The sequence below is a fragment of the Coregonus clupeaformis genome, chromosome 24, assembly GCF_020615455.1.
Source record: "Coregonus clupeaformis isolate EN_2021a chromosome 24, ASM2061545v1, whole genome shotgun sequence".
Classification (NCBI taxonomy): Eukaryota; Metazoa; Chordata; class Actinopteri; order Salmoniformes; family Salmonidae; genus Coregonus; species Coregonus clupeaformis.
In genome coordinates, this window is record NC_059215.1 from 26,801,749 (window position 1) to 26,822,659 (window position 20,911).

Genomic DNA, 20,911 nt, shown 5'->3' on the forward strand with positions numbered 1-20,911 from the left:
GCAGTGTTTAGGAGGGAGGTTCCAAGCTGTGAGAAGTGTGCAGAAGGGCATGAGACAAAGGAATGTGTTGCATTGGGGAAAGTAGTGGTATGTGCTAATTGTAGGGGTGCCCATGGGGCTGGGGATCAGAAATGTCCCATGCGAGAGAGGCAGGTTGAGGTTTCCAGGGTTAGAGTAGTGCAGAAGTTGTCATATGCTGAGGCAGTGAAGAAAGTAGAGGAAGAGGGGTCAAGGGGGAGGAGTGGTGAGAGGAGTAGATCTGTATCAGTACAGAGGGATAGACCAACAAGTGAGATATGTTTCAGTAAGATTGGATTTTTGGCATTTATAGCAATGGTTATTAATTGCACTGCAGGGATGGAACATAAGTCACAGAAAATAGAGGTTGTGGTGGCAGCTGCAGAGAGGTATTTGGGTGTGCGAGATTTGACGTCAGAAGAGTTACAGGGTGTGTTAAGTAGTGATGTCCCATCCTTTCAGGCTATTGGGCCTGAAGTAGGACTAAATAGATTTAAATAGTGGAGTATGGTATTTAAAAAATAGATTTTTTTAGAGTGAGTGTAGTGTTAGATGGTAGGGTATTTGTTTAAATAATTTGTTAATGTATGTGTAAGGGAGTTATACTCCAATCTAGTAGGTGGCGGTAATGCAATATTTATTGGATGGCAACCGAAGAAGTCGCTGCATTCGAGTTCTATGCCTTTCGTCTTGTTGAGCAAATCGCAGAAATCCACTCAGGCTGATGTGGGAGGTCCACAAGGCTTTTACATCTCAACAACGACCCCAAGTTTTAAGACATTAACGCTAAGGTAAGATGGAAATGTGTTATGATATACATTTCTGGTGATAGTCTTTATTCTTTGATTTCAAAGTTTAAATCACTCAAATGTTTTTACACATAATTAGCCGAATGCTAGTGGTTAGCATGGATGGTTCATTCAAAGGTTCCCAGCCTTTTTTCGGTTACTGTACCACCAACTGAATTTTGCTCTGCCCGGAGTACCCGAAAAAAATATTGTTGTTTAAGCTGTTTGAAGCTGGTGTACAAAACCGAAAGTAAAAGACGCTAAAACAAAACGTAAGAACGGGAAGCATAGAAATAGCGCACATAAAACAGATCTACCGCTTCATAGACTTGCTATCAAGGAGAATAATATATCTATAACTATCATTTCTATGTGAATTTGGTCTGGTCGCTCAAAAAGTGACATATTGCCACTTTTAAGTTTTGATGACTGGTCGCGGAATTTGCTCGCAATAACATTGAGTCGGGCTGTATCACCGCCTGGTACGGCAACTGCACCGCCCGCAACCTCAGGGCTCTCCAGAGGGTGGTACGGTCTGCCGAACGCATTACCGGGGGCAAACTACCTGCCCTCCAGGACATCTACAGCACCCAATGTCACAGGAAGGCTAAAAAGATCATCAAGGACATCAACCACCTGAGCCACTGCCTGGTCACCCCGCTATCATCCAGAAGGCGAGGTCAGAACAGGTGCATCAAAGCTGGGACCGAGAGAATGAATAACAGCTTCTATCTCAAGGCCATCAGACTGTTAAATAGCCATCACTAGCACATTAGAGGCTGCTGCTGCCTATTGAAATCACTGGCCACTATAAGAAATGGAACACTAGTCACTTTAATAATGTTTACATATCTTGCACTACTCATCTCATATGCATATACTGCATTCTATTCTATAATATTCTACTGTATCTTAGTCCATGCCGCTCTGTCATTGCTTGTCCATATATGTAGATATTCTTAAATCCCATTCCTTACATGTTGTGAAATTGTTAGATATTACTGCACTGTCGGAGCTAGAAGCACAAGCATTTCGCTACACCCGCTATAACATCTGCTAAACACGTGTATGTGACAAATACACATTTGATTTTGATTTGAGTCACCATCCGTCGATTGTTGTAAAAATGTCAATTCTGAAAACGCTTAGCAAGCTGTACCTATGTTTGTGCTGTATAACTGTGGTCTAATTCATACTTCTAATAAAAACATTCAGCGAATACAGCCGCTGATTTTTTCCTCCATTCAAGACAAAATGCAATTGTGTTTGTTGTCTGTAGGTTATGCCTGCCCATACCATAACCCCACCGCCACCACGGGGCGCTCTGTTCACAACGTTGACATCAGCAAACCGTTTGCCCACATGACGCCGTACACGTGGTATGCGGTTGTGAGTCTGGTTGGAGGTAACTGCCAAATTCTCTAAAACGAAGTTGAAGGCGGCTTATGGTAGAAAAATGAATATTCAATTCTCTGGCAACAGCTCTGGTGGACATTCCTGCAACATGCCAATTGCACACTCCCTCAAAACTTGAGGCATTGTGTTGTGTGACAAAACTGCACATTTTAGAGTGGCCTTTTATTGTCCCCAGAACAAGGTGCACCTGTGTAATGATCATGCAGTTTAATCAGCTTCTTGATATGCCACACCTGTCAGGTGGATGGATTATCTTGGCAAAGGAGAAATCCTCACTAACAGGGATGTAAACAAATTTGTGCACAACATATGAGAGAAATAAGCTTTATGGAACATTTCTGGGATCTTTTATTTCAGCTCATGAAACATGGGACCAACGCTTCGCCCAGACTGCCTCATGTGAACTGCAATCCCCACGCTGTGTTTTTAAGGTTTAGAAAAGGTCAATAATCATCGCTTGCAGTACTGCTTTTGAAACATATGGCTCTTATTTTTCATCAGCGAGAAAGAATCCTTCAAATAAAAAAAGATACTTACTGTAGCAGCTACAGATCCATACAGCTATGGGGCCTCCATCCTACCAAACTACCAGTCTGCTACACTTCCTGAGTTACACTTCCTGAGTTACACTTCCTGAGTTACACTTACATACAGGTGTTCAGAGCATGCTAGATAGCTAATTAGCACAGGTGGTTGCATCTTGTCTTCCGTCTGTTTTCTGTAAACAAGCAGTGCAACATGGAGATTATAGCTGAGTGGGAACACTAACCCTATCAAGGTGTGTGTCAATTTAACCTTTTTGTTTTATGAAAATTAATATCTTGTTGATAAGAAAGATAAGATCCTTATGCTTCCAAAACCGTACCGCAAGTGATGCATTTTAATGTTCAGACCGAGCGTCGGGGATCTTAACAAAACTACCCCCGACAGAAGACTACTTCATACAATGACTCTTATGTGCAATGTAATGGAACTGAGAGTCATGATCAAGGGCTAGTAACTAACTCCTGAGTGGCGCAGTGGTCTAAGGCACTGCATCGCAGGGCTAGCTGTGCCACTAGAGATCCTGGTTCGAATCCAGGCTCTGTCGTAGCCGGCCGCAACCGGGAGACCCATGGGGCGGCGCACAATTGGCCCAGCTTCAGGATGTAGCTCAGTTGGTAGAGCATGGCGTTTGCAACACCAGGGTTGTGGGTTCGATTCCCACGGGGGGCCAGTATGAATTTTTTAAAAATAAAAAATAATAATAATGTATGCACTCACTAACTGTAAGTCGCTCTGGATAAGAGCGTCTGCTGAATGACTAACATGTAACTAGCTAGCTCATATACAGTTACAGTCAGTTAGCTTTGGACCGCAACTAGGATATTTACAGGACATTGGGCTTATACAGGATCCATATACAAGCCCAAATGTCCCGTCAAGTGGCCTGTGTCCCAAATGGCACCCTGTTCCCTACGTTCCCTATGGGCACTGGTCAAAAGTAGTGCCCTGTATAGGGAATATGCTGTTGTTGGGGGACGCAGCCCCCCTCACTCACATTCCTGACACTCTGCCACCCATCTCCTGTCCTCTGTGTAGGGGCTAGCCACCATGGGAGAACAGCTGAGCCCAGATGAGAAGCTTCACCTCATCACTAGGAACCTGCAGGTGGGACGCACAGACACACACACACACAGCACACACACACACACACACACACACACACACTCACACACAGACACACACACACACACATACACACACACACACACACACACACACTCACACACAGACACACACACACTCACACACACACATACACACACACACACACACACACACACACACACTAGGAACCTGCAGGTGGGACACACACACACACACACAGACACACACACATGAATGGTTGATGAATGGTTGATGTCAACATGAATGGTTGATGTTGTCTGTGTGTGTTGACTCAGGAGGTGCTTGGAGAGGAGAAGATGAAGCAGGTTCTGGCAGAGAGGGAACTGAAGGTGTACTGGGGAACAGCCACCACAGGAAAACCCCATGTTGCCTACTTTGTCCCCATGTCCAAGATCGCAGACTTCCTCAAGGCAGGGTGTGAGGTGAGATCTGTGTATGTTTTCATTATCTTATCTCTCTATCTAGTGTGTGTGTGTGTGTGTGTGTGTGTGAGTGTGTATTTCCCTCACTTTTGACCAGCCTGTTTGTATATCGGTGTGCGTGTCTGATTTGTGTTTGTCTGTCCAACTCTCCCGCCGACCCCCTCCCCAAGGTGACCATCCTGTTTGCGGACCTGCATGCGTTCCTGGACAACATGAAGGCTCCCTGGGAGCTGCTGGAGCTGAGGGTGGAGTACTACGAACAGGTGATCAAGGCCATGCTGGAGAGCATCGGGGTGCCGCTGGACAAACTCAAGTTCATCAAGGGGACAGACTTCCAACTCAGCAGGTTAGCGGTCAGGCTCAGTAGTTCTCTTTCTGGGGAGGTCAACAACAATTATGTTGTTTACTTATTTATTTACTTATTATGTTTAATTATCTCAATGCAAGGCTCTGGTTTGTAGGAGCTGGTCTCGTAGTCTTGAACTAAGAAGCACTTTGAAGAATCTACATTGTACATTTTTAGTTCAGGACTAGTCTCAATCTTTGTCAGGGAAACCAGTCCATAGTGTTTAGATACGTCAACATCAGTGCTCGTTTGATGTACCTACGTATGCCCTCTGCCTGTCTCTCTCCCTCCCTTAGAGAGTACACTCTGGACGTGTACCGTCTATCGTCCATGGTAACAGAACATGATGCTAAGAAGGCTGGAGCTGAGGTGGTTAAACAGGTGGACCACCCTCTACTCAGTGGCCTGCTCTACCCTGGACTACAGGTAATAACATGGTTATAACACATTATAACACCCTCTACTCAGTGGTCTGCTCTACCCTGGACTACAGGTAATAACATGGTTATAACACATTATAACACCCTCTACTCAGTGGTCTGCTCTACCCTGGACTACAGGTAATACCATGGTTATAACACATTATAACACCCTCTACTCAGTGGTCTGCTCTACCCTGGACTACAGGTAATACCATGGTTATAACACATTATAACACCCTCTACTCAGTGGTCTGCTCTACCCTGGACTACAGGTAATAACATGGTTATAACACATTATAACGCCCTCTACTCAGTGGTCTGCTCTACCCTGGACTACAGGTAATACCATGGTTATAACACATTATAACACCCTCTACTCAGTGGTCTGCTCTACCCTGGACTACAGGTAATAACATGGTTATAATAGGGTTGTAACAGGTTAATAATACAACAGGTTTGTAACCCCTTTGCCCCTTCTAGGCTCTAGATGAGGAGTATCTGAAAGTAGATGCCCAGTTTGGAGGAGTCGATCAGAGGAAGATCTTCACCCTGGCTGAGAAGGTACCCTGAGCCTTCTGACCTGTTCTTGCACTGTCAGCACTGTCCTCTTGTAGAGAAAGCTGTTTTTAGATTAAATTAATGAATTGGTCAACTGGGAAATTAAGAAGTTACTGTGATGGTTTTGTATAATGTATGAGTTCTGAAAATCCCTCTCTCTCTGTTTGTCTGTCTGTCTGTGTGTCTCATCCTTCTGTCTCTCCACCCCTCCAGTACCTGCCCTCTCTGGGTTATGCTAAGCGTTCCCATCTGATGAACCCCATGGTACCAGGACTGACTGGCGCCAAGATGAGCTCTTCAGAGGAGGTGAGTGGCCCTGTCACAATATTTTTATGATTATAATGCATCCCTTCCTTCCTTCCTTCCTCTTCTTTTGGAGATAATTATTTTGAGCAATCCCAAACTGACACAGCCCTGGGTTGTATTCATTAGGACAGACCGTAGCAAAACGTTTTGCAGCAGAAAATGAAAATAAAAGTTTCTTATTGGACAGGTTCAGGTAGTCCTTCCCTGTTTGTCTGTTTTCTTCCGGTTGGTACCTAATGAACGTGGCCCTGTGTGTTTCCTGTTGACCTCTGCAGGAGTCTAAAATTGACCTCCTGGACAGGAAGGAGGATGTCAAGAAGAAGCTGAAGAAGGCTTTCTGTGAGCCGGGCAACATCGAGAACAACGGAGTCCTCTCCTTCGTTAAACATGTCCTCTTCCCACTCATAGGAGGTAAGTAAGCCCCCTGCTTCCCCCTCTCTCCTTTTCTGTTCTCTTCTCCCTCTCTTCTCCTTCATCAAAAGCATGTCCTCTTCCCCCTGGTCGGAGGTGAGTTGGTCTCTACCTCCTTTTACTCCTCTTCTGTCCTCCTTTCTTCATCTCTCCTCCTCTTCCCTCTGTTCTCTTCCGTTTATCTCTGGATACTCCCTGTAGGAGCCGTTTTGGCCTGATTATATGTTATCTGACATTGATTCGCCTTGATTTGGTCTTATGTAACAGAATTTGAAATTGTGTTTTTTACATTGGATAAAAGTATCAAACACTGCAGTTGAGGAACAATGTGAAAATAATTCTGCTTTGAAAGTTGATAAACTTGTAAATGTTTTGGTCCACGTACTGGAGAGCTCTTCTTGGTCTCCACCCATTCAGCATCGTTCACGCCCTCTTAAGCCTTAGCCCCACCCATCTCTTTACGGATTCACATGTGAGGCCATGTGGTAAACACACACTATATCAAATAAAATCTATGTTTATTTGTCACATGCACAGGATACAGAAGGTGTAAACGGTACACTGAAATGGTTACTTGCAATATCAAAAACAGAAAGTGTTCAGATAAAAATATTTTATAATTATTAGATGACGCTTGCCTGACACACTTTGTCTAAATTGATGGGTCATGTGAAATAAATGCTATAACCACCCCCCAGCCTCATCTAGCTAAGTGGATGGGTCACTATTGTCTAGACATGGACACATGTTCATGAAATACAATAGATGGCCGTAATCACCCCCAGACACACCTGGCTAACTTGATGGGTCATGTAATAATCCGGCCGAAGTGGAGTCTTTTGTTTAGACTTCTAGCTAGCTAGCTAAACAATGAACCGGCATAATTCCAACTCATACTACTATCACCGATACAAACATTGTCATAGCTGTAGTATGAATCTGCAGATAGCTAAAGCTAACAAACTAGGTTCAATGTTAGTTAGCTAACATTAGGCTATAACTAGCAATGCAAATGCATTTCTGATTTGAATAATATTACTACACAGATCATACACGTAACGTTAGCTAGCGAGCAGGCAAGCTAACGTTAGCTCGCTAACTAACAGTACGCTTTAACTTGCAATAAAAACAACTTTCTGACAAAAATTAGAAACGTATATCTGAAAATGTAGCAAGACTCTTACCCGTATACATGGATGAACGCTTCACGGCAGACTGGAACCATTTAACTCAGTTTTGTTTGTAGCTACATCTTGTTTGGCCAGCATTGTGTCAAGTCACTCCGGTTCACACTGACCTTGGCATGTGCAGAAAGTAGCCCATCACTTTTTCCAACTGATCTGTCGATAGCACCTGCTAAACTCAGGGCATCAATGTTGTTGAGAAAAGTAGCAAAACATTTGTAGTTCTCGATGGCTAACGTTATATCTTTCAAAACCGCGTGGTAGAAAAGACTATCAACACATACTGAACAGCTCACGTTACAGACAGAAGCACGCTACATGGCAGACCGATCCAAACTCATCTCCCGGCATGTCCAGCCCATCCATTATCTCGACCAATCATGGCTAGTGGGAAGGTTCCTGTCTTTTTCCGTGGCTAAACAAACTAGGCTCATACTTTAACAATTGTATTCGTATTTATGGATGGAATACAAGTTTGTTGTTAAGGCACATGAAAGTTCACATGTTCCAGAAGGCATTTCTGCCAAAAAAACACATTTTGATCAAAAAATGAATGTTTACGTACAAATGGCTCTCCTGTGAAGTAGTGACGTGCGACATACGCCTAGTTTCCTGAAACTAGTCACATTTTAACTTGTTTTGTACACTAGAGGGCACGATATGTTGGGGTCAGGGGTCATGGGTCACGTGTGTATATATAGGTAGCACAGGTGACCAGGAAGGGTTAGCACAGGTCAGAGAGGGCATACAGTTCTTACCTTATCACAGGTACCGCTCATAGAATGCATCTCTCTGCACTTTTTGTATAGACGTGTGTATTGTAGCTATTATTCTATGAGCAATAAATGGGAACTTCACCCGAAAAGAAGAAAAAAAAGCATCTCTCTGCACCTTTTGTATAGACGTGTGTCACGGATTTAGCCGAGGCTGCTCCTCCTCCTTGCTCGGGCAGGCTTCGGCGTTCGTCGTCCCCGGAGTACTAGCTGCCACCGATCTAGGTTTCAGCAATCATCTAGATTGGTCTGCTTTGTGTACACCTGTTTCCCATTAGTGTTGATGGTTTCCCTTTATATACCCCTGTCTGTCATTCGTTTGTTGTGTGTGATCGTTCTCCGTTTGTTTTCGGCAGGACTGTGTATTGCGATTATTGTCCCTCCCTGGTTTTGGAGGTTTTGTTGTTTTGTACTTTTCATTACGTTTATTAGTAAAGTACATCTGCCAGTCTCTCGGTGTCCTGCGCTTGACTTCGTTCACCGCATACACGTTTATCCTGACAACGTGTGTATTGTAGCTATTATTCTATGAGCAATAAATGAGAACTTCACCCGAAAAGAGTAACGTTTGGAAAGCTGATTCTTGTGGACGCGTTATGGAAGGCTCTCTCCTGTGCCAGTGGCTTTTCATAGGTAATCGCTATTACACTCCCCCTTACAGTCCTCCTGTTCCAGTGGCTTTTCATAGGTAATCGCTATTACACTCCCCCTACAGTCCTCCTGTGCCAGTGGCTTTTCATAGGTAATCGCTATTACACTCCCCCTACAGTCCTCCTCCTCCCCCTACAGTCCTCCTCCTCCCCCTACAGTCCTCCTCCTCCCCCTACAGTCCTCCTCCTCCCCCCTACAGTCCTCCTGCGCCAGGCACCGAGCCAGAGTCAGCAGGTCTGTGTTGCATCTCTTTCAGAGTTCTCCGTTAAAAGAGACCCCAAGTTCGGAGGAGACAAAACCTACACAGACTTTGAGGAGGTGGAGAAAGAATTTGGCGAAGAGGTACATATATGGTCATGATGTATGACCACTGTTGTTGGCCCATCATGCATTTGGTTTGACCTCTAACCTCTAACCTCTAGCTGATCCATCCTGGTGACCTGAAGGCGGGCGTGGAGGTGGCCCTCAACAAGCTGCTGGACCCAATCAGGAAGAAGTTTGAATCTCCAGAGCTCCGTGAACTCTCCAACACGGCCTATCCAGACCCATCAAAGAACAGTCAGTAGAACCTACTGTTACCAACCGCTCATCACCGTAAACCTCAAGGCTTCCTAAAGTAGACCTATAGGAGACTGTTCCTCCACACCTGTGACCCTTGACCCTGTGTGTCGCTATGTCCCCCTGTCAGAAGGAGCAGGGAAGGGGAACTCTAAAGCAGCAGAAGGGGATGAGCTGGTTCCCTCCAGATTGGACATAAGGGTGGGCAAGGTCCTCAGTGTGGAGAAGGTACTCGTTCATTCTTTGATTTATCTTTATTTAAACCAGGAAATCCCTTTTAAGAGAAATGGCTTCATGTATTTCCTTCTCTTCACTGATTGGTCTTGCCCTCTCTCTGTCCCTGCCTTCCTCAGCATCCTGATGCTGATTCGCTGTACCTGGAGAAGATTGACGTTGGGGAGGCAGAGCCAAGGACAGTGGTGAGCGGCCTGGTGGCCTACGTTTCCCAGGAGGCCTTGCAGGATCGGCTGGTGTTGTTGCTATGCAACCTGAAGCCCCAGAAGATGAGGGGGGTGGAGTCCCAAGCCATGCTGCTCTGTGCCTCCATGTGAGTCTTTCCTTCCTTTTCTCCTTTTCTTTTCTCCTCTCTTCTTACTTCTGCTCCTTCTTTTCCCACCAGTCTCCTCTCTCTCTCTCTCTCTCCTCCTGTCCCCCTGCTCTCTCTCTCTCTCTCTCTCTCTCTCTCTCTCTCTCTCTCTCTCTCTCTCTCTCTCTCTCTCTCTCTCTCTCTCTCTCTCTCCTCCTGTCCCCCTGCTTCTCTCTCTCTCTCTCTCTCTCCTCCTGTCTCTCTCTCTTCTCCTGTCCCCCTGCTTCTCTCTCTCTCTTCTCATAGGTCATCAAACAGGCTGTTTCACAAAGATTAAGCCTTGAACGTTTTAAAGATCTCTCTCTCTAGACTGCTATCTACAGTTGAAGTCGGGAAGTTTACATACACTTAGGTTGGAGTCATTAAAACTCATTTTTCAACCACTCCACAAATGTCTTGTTAAGAAACTATAGTTTTGGCAAGTTGGTTAGGACATCTACTTTGTGCATGACACAAGTAATTTTTCCAACAATTGTTAACACTTATAATTCACTGTATCACAATTCGAGTGGGTCAGAAGTTTACATACACTAAGTTGATTGTGTCTTTAAACAGTTTGGAAAATTCCAGAAAATGATGTCATGGCTTTAGAAGCTTCTGATAGGCTAATTGACATAATTTGAGTCAATTGGAGGTGTACCTGTGGATGTATTTCAAGGCCTACCTTCAAACTCAGTGCCTCTTTGCTTGACATCATGGGAAAATCAAAAGAAATCAGCTAAGACCTCAGAAAAGAAATTGTAGACCTCCACAAGTCTGGTTCATCCGTGGGAGCAATTTCCAAACGCCTGAAGGTACCACGTTCATCTGTACAAACAATAGTACGCAAGTATAAACACCATGGGACCACGCAGCCGTCATACCGCTCAGGAAGGAGACGCGTTCTGTCTCCTAGAGATGAACGTACTGTGGTGTGAAAAGTGCAAATCAATCCCAGAACAACAGCAAAGGACCTTGTGAAGATGCTGGAGGAAACAGGTACAAAAGTATCTATATCCACAGTAAAACGAGCCCTATATCGACATAACCTGAAAGGCCGCTCAGCAAGGAAGAAGCCACTGCTCCAAAACCGCCATAAAAAAGCCAGACTACGGTTTGCAACTGCACATTGGGACAAAGATCGTACTTTTTGGAGAAATGTCCTCTGGTCTGATGAACCAAAAATAGAACTGTTTGGCCATAATGACCATCGTTATATTTGGAGGAAAGATGGGGTGGCTTGCAAGCCGAAGAACACCATCCCAACCGTGAAGCACGGGGTGGCAGCATCATGCTGTGGGGGTGCTTTGCTGCAGGAGGGACTGGTGCACTTCACAAAATAGATGGCATCATGAGGAAGGAAAATTATGTGGATATATTGAAGCAACATCTCAAGACATCAGTCAGGAAGTTAAAGCTTGGTCGCAAATGGTCTTCCAAATGGACAATGACCCCAAGCATACTTCCAAAGTTGTGGCAAAATGGCTTAAGGACAACAAAGTCAAGGTATTGGAGTGGCCATCACAAAGCCCTGACCTCAATCCTATAGAAAATGTGTGGGCAGAACTGAAAGAGCGTGTGCGAGCAAGGAGGCCTACAAACCTGACTCAGTTACACCAGCTCTGTCAGGAGGAATGGGCCAAAATTCACCCAACTTATTGTGGGAAGCTTGTGGAAGGCTACCCGAAACGTTTGACCCAAGTTAAACAATTTAAAGGCAATGCTACCAAATACTAATTGAGTGTAGGTAAACTTCTGACCCACTGGGAATGTGATGAAAATAAATCATTCTCTCTACTATTATTCTGACATTTCACATTCTTAAAATAAAGTGGTGATCCTAACTGACCTAAGACAGGGCATTTTTACTAGGATTAAATGTCAGGAATTGTGAAACTGAGTTTAAATGTATTTGGCTGAGGCGTATGTAAACATCCGACTTCAACTGTATATTGCTATCCCTTACCGCTGCACTCAGACACCTGACACAACTTGACCCACCCACTTCCTGATTTCTGACTCTCTTCGCTCTGATTGATTGGCTGTTGTCCCAGTGAGGGGGAGCCCAGGAGGGTGGAGCCTCTTGACCCCCCAGAGGGGTCGTCACCCGGGGAACGTGTGTTCGTTGAGGGGTACGAGACGGGCAAGTCGGACGACAAACTAAATCCAAAGAAGAAGACGTGGGAGAAACTACAGGTATGTCTGAATGATGCATAGTTAGGTCATAAAACAAGCTGTTTCACAAAGCCCTGTTGTCTCCTAAAATGAAAGGAAGATTAAGCCATGAACGTCTTAAAGATAATATCAATAAATTAGTGAATATGTCATTTGTTGACATCAAATCATTTAGATTTCTGCCCAAGTAGACATACCCAAAAGTAACTGCTATTCATGTGTAATTACATGATTCTGACATGCCAAAACTTTGTATATTTGGAAAGAAGACATCTGGGAGATGATGAGGAAATGATCAGAAGATGGATAGGAGTTACATAGTTCAGAATACACAAGATCAAGCACACACAAAATAGTAGTTTTATTTTTGTATTTTGAAAGTCATCTTTGAGGTCCTCTGTAGGTTTGTGGTCCTCTGTAGCTCAGCTGGTAGAGCACGGCGCTTGGCAGGGAAGGGGTTGGCCCCCACCCAAAAATTTTGAAAGTCATCTTTCATTGACAAGCTATAAGTGAATTATTGATGCCCAGAGCTGGAAACACATCAGATGGCTTCCACAACATGTGAACAATATCAGATAAAAAATGGGATTGATAAACCTAACAACTAGAAATGGGCAGATGTTTTAGTAAGTGGTGTCAGGTGTGGTCACGGGACGTATCCAAGTGTCCCTAAACCTCTCCAAAGTGCCATATGTCTGTAACTTAGATAATTCCAGTGCTATTACATATTTGCAATCCCTAAATGCTATTTGTTCAGTATAAAAACACAATGTCTACCATATCAACCTCACTTAAACATTGTGGTGGTGTTATGGGGTATCCAGGGTACATTCAAGTGTCCTTCTCAACCTCTCCGAAAAGTGTCAGAATGTGGTAATTGCACAGTTTTTGCCCAGCCTAAAAGTTATTGTTGACTATAAAAACTACATTTCTACAACGCCCAACCTCTCTCAAACATTGTGGTGGTGTCGGGGGACGTACAGGGGACATCCAAGTGTCTTTCAACCTCTCCGAAGTGCCTGAACGTTTAGCCTATCCAATGTATTGGTCCCACATACAAATGAACGGTTTACAAAAACAATATAAAAGCAACAGATATACATTAAAAAATATATAAAAATGTCTTATCAAACACAAACTTGGTTACACACGTGTCCTTCGCTAAAAAAAAGGTGCAAAAATAGAAATAAGCTGAACTATTTACAAATGGCATTCATGTTTGTTTTACATCCCAGGTGTAGATGATTAGATTTCACTTTCACCGTAGCTTGTGCATGTTGTGATAGTATTTGAAGCAGTCCCTCTCTGCCAGGAAACAAAAAGCGAACTGGTATTTCGCCCTCCCCAGCTGGTGTTGGATAGTGGCGCTCACCTTGAGTGGGGGGGTCTTGTGATGGTTGTGAGGTTGCTTTGAGCCCCCCAATTCAGCCATTTCCAACACCAGCTGCTCTCGGGAGGCCAACTGGGAGAGAGGGGTTTGACCTTTTGCTTTGGCCATCTGCTTGTGGAGAATGAAAGCATTTACTGTAGCAATGTCCACAAAGTGGTAAACAAAAGTCTTATACCACTTCCTGGTCTTGTGGAGGACCTGGTAGCAGCCTATCAGAACATCAGATAGGTTGACACCCCTCCCCCATGCTGGCATTGTAGTCCTTCACAGAAACAGGAATGGGGACATTCTTCCTTTTTCAAAGACATGGTTGTTATTGAATGCCTTATGCTGTGTGGTGAGCATGGTTACTTCCCTAGTGTTCTTCCATTTCACAACAAGCAGCTTGTTAGTTCTGATCCAACGTATGGCCCCCCTCTCCGCTGTCTTTGTCATGTGGTTTACCTTGGTCTTGGGGAAACTCATTCTGTTGGGATGAATGGTGCCACAAGGCCCTATTTTATTTTTCAAGAGGTCTATGGAAAGTGGATGTAGAACCATCATACGGGGTGATTGACAGTGGGGGGGGGGGTGAAAACCTTGACCGGCGGGGACGCTTGCTGGGGAGGGGTGGCTCCCAAACGTCGTCATCCAAATCCTCTGCATCCTCCACTCTGTGGTGAATAAAATAAAGGGAACAGCAAACAGTGAACTAATATGAAACATACACAATAACTACTTTGGAATGATATAACATTGAAATTACTTGTTACAAAAAAAACTAAATCCAAAGCACAAAAAGCAGACAAAACTAAATGCATATAGTAAAGTCATGAAAATAATTGTACTTACAGATCTAAAAGTGGATCCAATCCTTCTAGAAGCAATCTTCGTCGGTCAAGTCGAAATCCTCGTTGTCCAAATCGCTCCCTTGATCCGAGTCCGACCAGTATTTTATTCAAAGCTTCTACAGTGGCTTGCGAAAGTATTCACTCCCCTTGGCATTTTTCCTATTTTGTTGCCTTACAACCTGGAATTAAAATTGATTTTTGGGGGGTTTGTTTCATTTGATTTACACAACATGCCTACCACTTTGAAGACGCAAAATACTTTGTTTGTTGAAACAAACAAGAAATAAGACAAAAAAGCATAACTATTCACCCCCCAAAGTACTTGAACCACCTGTTGCAGCAATTACAGCTGCAAGTCTCTTGGGGTATGTCTCGATAAGCTTGGCACATCTAGCCACTGGGATTGTTGCACATTCTTCAAGGCAAAACTGCTACAGCTCCTTCAAGTTGGATGGGTTCTGCTGGTGTACAGCAATCTTTAAGTCATACCACAGATTCTCAATTGGATTGAGGTCTGGGCTTTGACTAGGCCATTCCAAGACATTTAAATGTTTCCCCTTAAACCACTCAAGTGTTGCTTTAGCAGTATGCTTAGGGTCATTGTCCTGCTGGAAGGTGAACCTCAGTCCCAGTCTCAAATCTCTGGAAGACTGAAACAGGTTTTTCTCAAGAATTTCCCTGTATTTAGCGCCATCCATCATTCCTTCAATTCTGACCAGTTTCCCAGACCCTGCCGATGGAAAAACATCCCCACAGCATGATGCTGCCATGCCCATGCTTCATTGTGGGGATGGTGTTCTCGGGGTGATGAGAGGTGTTGGGTTTGCGCCAGACATAGCGTTTTCCTTGATGTGTTGCTTATTTCTTTCTTTAAGCAATGGCTTTTTTCTGGCCACTCTTCCGTAAAGCCCAGCCCAGTGGAGTGTACGGCTTAAAGTGGTCCTATGGACAGATACTCCAATCTCCGTTGTGGAGCTTTGCAGCTCCTTCAGGGTTATCTTTGGTCTCTTTGTTGCCTCTCTGATTAATGCACTCCTTGCCTGGTCCGTGAGTTTTGGTGGGCGGCCCTCTCTTGGCAGGTTTGTTGTGGTGCCATATTCTTTCCATTTTTTAATAATGGATTTAATGGTGCTCCGTGGGATGTTCAAAGTTTCGGATATTTTTTTATAACCCAACCCTGATCTGCACTTCTCCACAACTTTGTCCCTGACCTGTTTGGAGAGCTCCTTGGTCTTCATGGTGCCGCTTGCTCAGTGGTGTTGCAGACTCTGGGGCCTTTCAGAACAGGTGTATATATACTGAGATCATGTGACAGATCATGTGACACTTAGATTGCACACGTGGACTATAACTAATTATGTGACTTCTGAAGGTAATTGGTTGCACCAGATGTTATTTAGGGGCTTCATAGCAAAGGGGGTGAATACATATGCACCAATTTGGACTATTTTGTGTATGTCCATTACATGAAATCCAACTAAAAATCCTTTTAAATTACAGGTTGTAATGCAACAAAATAGGAAAAACGCCAAGGGGGGTGAATACTTTTGCAAGGCACTGTATGTCGGTATATTTATTCATAGATGCCTTCTTTTTAGCTTCCTGTTCGATATTCTTAGTTTGTACCCCCCCCCTTGAGAAGCCATCTTTTATGCTAAAGAAATGAAATTCAAGCGATGAAATCTGTTTACGATGTAATGTAGTGTGCTCTGTGTGGCTCGTCTCTGAGCCAGGTAGCAATAGTTCCCATTACGCATAAAAGGTTCTAGGCCTTGCTTTGTCCCACCCAGGTCAACTGCATATCCCCGGAAAGCTTATCTCATTGGCTACAAGACTGTCAAGGTGCCGTAGCAGCCAATCCCCTGTGTAATGGACGACTACAGCTCGTAAACAGGCGACGTCATATTTTTGATGTGTAAAGATATCGTCACTCGGTGGACATTCGATGCTGCCATTAAGTCATACATCATCAGATATCATTGGCAATAGGCTAGATTTGTTCCTACCAACCTAAGGATGAATTTCTTACCCCCCCATGTAGCTAAAGCTCAAACACAGACCAAATCGAAGCTTACCTTGTAAGATGTTTGCTGTTTGGTGAAAACGTTGTGTAAAATAAAAATGTTGACTCTCGGGGCTGGTGATCAATAACGGCAGGTCACAATTAAGTCCTCCTCATGATGAGTGGAGTCCCGGCTTTCGCTGTGCATCAACGTACTCCATGTATGCTTCACGACGCTAACCGGAATGATGATCTTCTTCTTCTGTGGGTTTTATGGCGGACTACATCCAAAAGTTGTATTGCCGCCACCAACTGGACAATTTGAATCCCAAAAAATTAAATAAATCCATACTTAATAGTGATTCTAACAATCCACCCTAATAAAAATAGTACATTGCCAAAACAAACAACTCCCACTTCTTCCTTCTTTTAGTTCTCCATATCTCCCTTCTCGGGCTTTTGCTAATATTCCATGTAACTCCTTTGCTGGGAAATCTTTCAGCTCCCAAAAACCGCTCCGCCGCAATCACAATTATTTCAATCTTCCTAGATCTTTTCTCCACCTTGGCAGTGCCATTTATCACCGTAGCGATAAAGGCCACAAAGTCCACCTTTTTAACCTTTAAAATGTCAGGATCCTCTTGGTGTAAGGCAACCCCTGCAGCCTGCAGTGAAGGCCTATCCACCACCATGGACTCTTCTGGTGCAACATTCAAACCCTCAACCCTTTTTTCACAGCTTCTGCATATGAAATGCTCTGTACAACCCTGACTTTGGCCACCTCATTCTCCTTTACCCTTGTGGGGCATTCAGAAGACGTGGCTTCAGATTCCCACATGTCACATTTTCTTCACTTTTACAACACATATGATATTTTCCACATCTTGTACATCTCGGCTTCTCCCTTCTGCAAACACTTTCTACACGACCAAAAGCTTTACAATGTTCACACTGCATTGTTCTTGGGATAAATGCTCTAACTCTGTAGTTAATGTACTCTAACCGCACTTCATTAGGGAGAGACTCCATTTCAAAAAAACTAAAAGAACAGAAACTCTTCACTTTTCCCCATTCACCACTCGATTCATCCGACGTGCTTCAGTCACTCCAGGAATATGTTTCATCTCTTCCAAATCAGCTCCCCACGAAGCACCAGATATAACCCCCCTTTTTAAGGGGTGCCCTGTTCCGAAGCGACGCACACAACACTTCAAACTTATCACATCGATTAAGACACAACGCACGTTCCTTCTGATCCGCCGAATCACAAAAAATCTAAACAAGCCCGCCTCTCGTGATCCTCACATCCTTCACTTTACCCAGCACTCTCTCCACCAGTTTGGATAACTCAAATGGTTTCTTTACCCAGCACTCTCTCCACCAGTTTGGATAACTCAAATGGTTTCTTCCAAGATTGGTTCTCTGCCCAGCTGCTCCTCATTAACAAATCGTTCTCCTACTAGATACAAAGAGTCATTCTCTTCACTGTACCCTACTTTGCTCCGTTTTCCATTATTTTGAACAATACTCAGTTTCTCCTTGATTCTACCGCCATTGTATTCAGATTCCACTTCATCATCCGCTTCCGCCATCTTCCTCACGACCAGCTCACCCAATCGGAACGTAGGTAGCAGCCATCTTGAAATGAGGTCTTCTTCGATGAGGTTTAACGGTGGTTGGCATCCAATAGGTTGCATTACCACCATCTACTAGACTGGAGTACAACTCCCCTATATTTTGCTTGAAAAATAAAATGAAGAAATACCCTACCATCTAACACTACACAAATAAGATATAAAATAAAATTAACACCACCGTACTCCACTATTTAAATCTATTGATTCCTACCTCATGCCCTCAACCTGAAATGATGGGACACCACCACTTAACACACCCTGTAACTCTTCTGATGTCAAGTCTCGCACACCCTAATACCTCTCTGCAGCTGCCACCACAACCTCCATTTCCTTAGACTTATGTTCCATCCCTGCAGTGCAATTAATAACCACTGCTATAAATGCTAAAAATCCAATCTTACTGAAACATATCTCACTTGTTGGTCTATCCCTCTGTACTGGTACAGATCTACTACTCACACCACTCCTCCCCCTTGACCCCTCTTCCTCTACTTTCTTCACTGCCTCAGCATATGACAACTTCTTCACTACTCTAACCCTGGAAACCTCAACCTGCCTCTCTCGTACGGGACATTTCTGATCACCAAGCCCAATGGGCACCCCTACAATTAGCACATACCACTACTTTCCCCAATGCTACACATTCCTTTGTCTCATGCCCTTCTGCATACTTCTCACACCTATGAACCTCCCTCCTAAACACTGCTGCCACATGCCCATAAGTTTGACACCTGTAACAACGTAATGTATTCGGCACATAAGCTCGTACAGGATAACTTATATATCCTAACTTCACTTTGTCGGGCAAAGACTCAACTTCAAAACTCAAAAGAACAGACAATGACTCTTCCTGTTTCCTCACTCTCGCCACCCTGTCTGCGTCGCACCAAATGACGAGCATCACACACACCGGGAATCTTCTCCTTCAGTTGATCAACTTTTACATTTACCGCTACCCCAGTCATCACTCCTTTCAATTCTGCTCCTTCTCCCTCTGACCGGCAGAAACACAAACAATTATCACTAGACCACTTCTGGTTACCCTCACCGATTCCACAGCACCCAACTCTTTTTTTTCACCCACCCTGAAACCACACATGGATCAGCCAAAAGGCAAAGGGTCCACTTTTTCCAAAAACTTCACTCCTACCGATCACAGACTCATCTTTATCCTGACCCTCTGTGCTAGTCTCGGGCTCTGAGCACTTCACCACACCTACCACCTCCGCCGATACTTCACCCTCATTCTCTTCCGTTTCTCCTCCTGTCTTCAGCTCACTCTCCTTACATTTTCTACCATTCTTCTTTAACAAACCTTCTCCCTTTTTACCCGCCATTCTTAACCGACTCAAGCTCACAATCTTCCTCCCTCTCTCTCTTAGACCTCCTCTGCCTCTCTTTTTTCCCTCCATTCCTCCTCCGTATTCCAAGTATACGTCTCCTTATGATAATACTGCACTTCTCCTGACATACACCTTGTTCTTGCTTTCTCAAGGGACGCCATTTACGAGGCTCTCCGACCGAATCTTTGTCTAAAGTTACTTCCACTGTACTCCTGATTCGCACCAGGGGACTCTGGCATCGCTGCCTTTCTCTCAATTTTCTTATTTTGTCTTGAAATTAGGTCATCGGCTCAGCCTGCCCTTATACATTCGTATGCCCATATATGGTAGTAAGTCACACCAAAGATTTTAAGGCACAGATCAATAGCCAAGATGCTTTGCTTCTTGCTAGTGAACGTCCATTTCACAGTATATTGGCTGTTTCTATCTGTCTCTCTCTCCCCAGGTGGACCTGATGGTGTCAGCAGAGTGTGTATCCCAGTATACTGAGTGTTTCTGTCTGTCTGTCTCCAGGTGGACCTGAAGGTGTCAGGAGAGTGTGTAGCCCAATGGCAGGACAAACGCCTGATGACCAAACTGGGACACATCACCTGTAAAACACTGAAGGGAGGCAACATCAGCTAATACAGGGCACACACACACACACACACACACACACACTCTCTCTCTCAATACACTGATACGCACACTCTACTTGCTCAGCTACCGTCCACACACATCACCATGGCAACATCACTCTCTCTTCTTAGCCAGAGAAATAATCATTCTGTCATTTAATTAATACTATGATCAAACTGTGTATATTTACTATTGATATCAGGGCTGTATTTTCACTCCTGATGTATGAGCGACGGTATGGCTCTGACGGCCGAGTGCCCCATTTTTTTTTTTTTAACACATTGTATCTTGCTGTCTGGGAAATGCTTTGAGGAAAATATGGAACCACGTCGGTTGTGACCTATAACCAAGAGACACGTTGTGTACACTAGCTAGCCTTCAACAGTTCTCTACTGTCTACCGTGTCTTAAATCATCCACACCAGTCACCTAGGACCTATCCATTACGGTGTGACATTACACAACATGAATATAGAAATGTGTTGTGGTGGTAAGAGAACGCTAGTGGGATGTGATAACAGTTGAAGATGTATAAAGTACAGGTCAATCAAGCTGTTATTTTATCATGTGGGATGGTGGTGGTGTCAGGAATTATTCTGTTATTCGTGTCACAATACTGCTAATGCATCATCTGGAAATGAAATAAACCGATGGTTGTCTTCCTTTCCCAGTGTCCCCTGTGATGGCCCCGTCACAATGGCTGGCAGCTATGTTGAAATCTGATGCTGTGAACACCTTTTGTATTGACAGTGAAAGCTTAAACCAGGTGTATAGGGGAGGAGTGCTTAGTATGAATAGAGGGAGTGGCCTCTTGGGAAGATCTACATC

At 44.2% G+C, this 20,911-nt stretch overlaps 1 protein-coding gene across 3 annotated transcripts; it reads left to right on the forward strand.

Moving 5' to 3' along the window:
* The first annotated feature begins 716 nt into the window (after positions 1 to 716).
* Positions 717 to 20,749, forward strand: LOC121557193 (tyrosine--tRNA ligase, cytoplasmic-like). 3 transcript variants are annotated; one of them, XM_045206863.1, is made up of 15 exons: positions 717 to 809; positions 2,086 to 2,211; positions 3,804 to 3,872; positions 4,169 to 4,315; positions 4,486 to 4,661; positions 4,958 to 5,087; positions 5,564 to 5,644; positions 5,855 to 5,947; positions 6,223 to 6,358; positions 9,223 to 9,308; positions 9,389 to 9,524; positions 9,655 to 9,752; positions 9,878 to 10,071; positions 12,144 to 12,285; positions 19,980 to 20,749. In XM_045206863.1, exons 3-15 carry the CDS (start codon positions 3,816 to 3,818, stop codon positions 20,088 to 20,090), a joined length of 1,587 nt encoding a protein of 528 aa, XP_045062798.1. In that variant the 5' UTR covers positions 717 to 809; positions 2,086 to 2,211; positions 3,804 to 3,815; the 3' UTR covers positions 20,091 to 20,749. The 3 variants fall into 3 exon arrangements, with proteins under 3 accessions (XP_045062798.1, XP_045062797.1, XP_045062799.1); XM_045206862.1 differs by lacking the exon at positions 2,086 to 2,211; XM_045206864.1 differs by lacking the exons at positions 717 to 809; positions 2,086 to 2,211 and adding an exon at positions 1,463 to 1,485.
* Positions 20,750 to 20,911: the final 162 nt, after the last annotated feature.

Excerpts from the sequence above, each read along its gene's own strand:
- LOC121557193 (XM_045206863.1), top strand. The coding sequence starts at position 3,816 with ATGGGAGAACAGCTGAGCCCAGATGAGAAGCTTCACCTCATCACTAGG. Across the intron at positions 4,316-4,485 it reads TCCTCAAGGCAGGGTGTGAG|GTGACCATCCTGTTTGCGGA; the intron begins GTGAGATCTGTG and ends CCCCTCCCCAAG. Across the intron at positions 6,359-9,222 it reads CCTCTTCCCACTCATAGGAG|AGTTCTCCGTTAAAAGAGAC; the intron begins GTAAGTAAGCCC and ends CATCTCTTTCAG.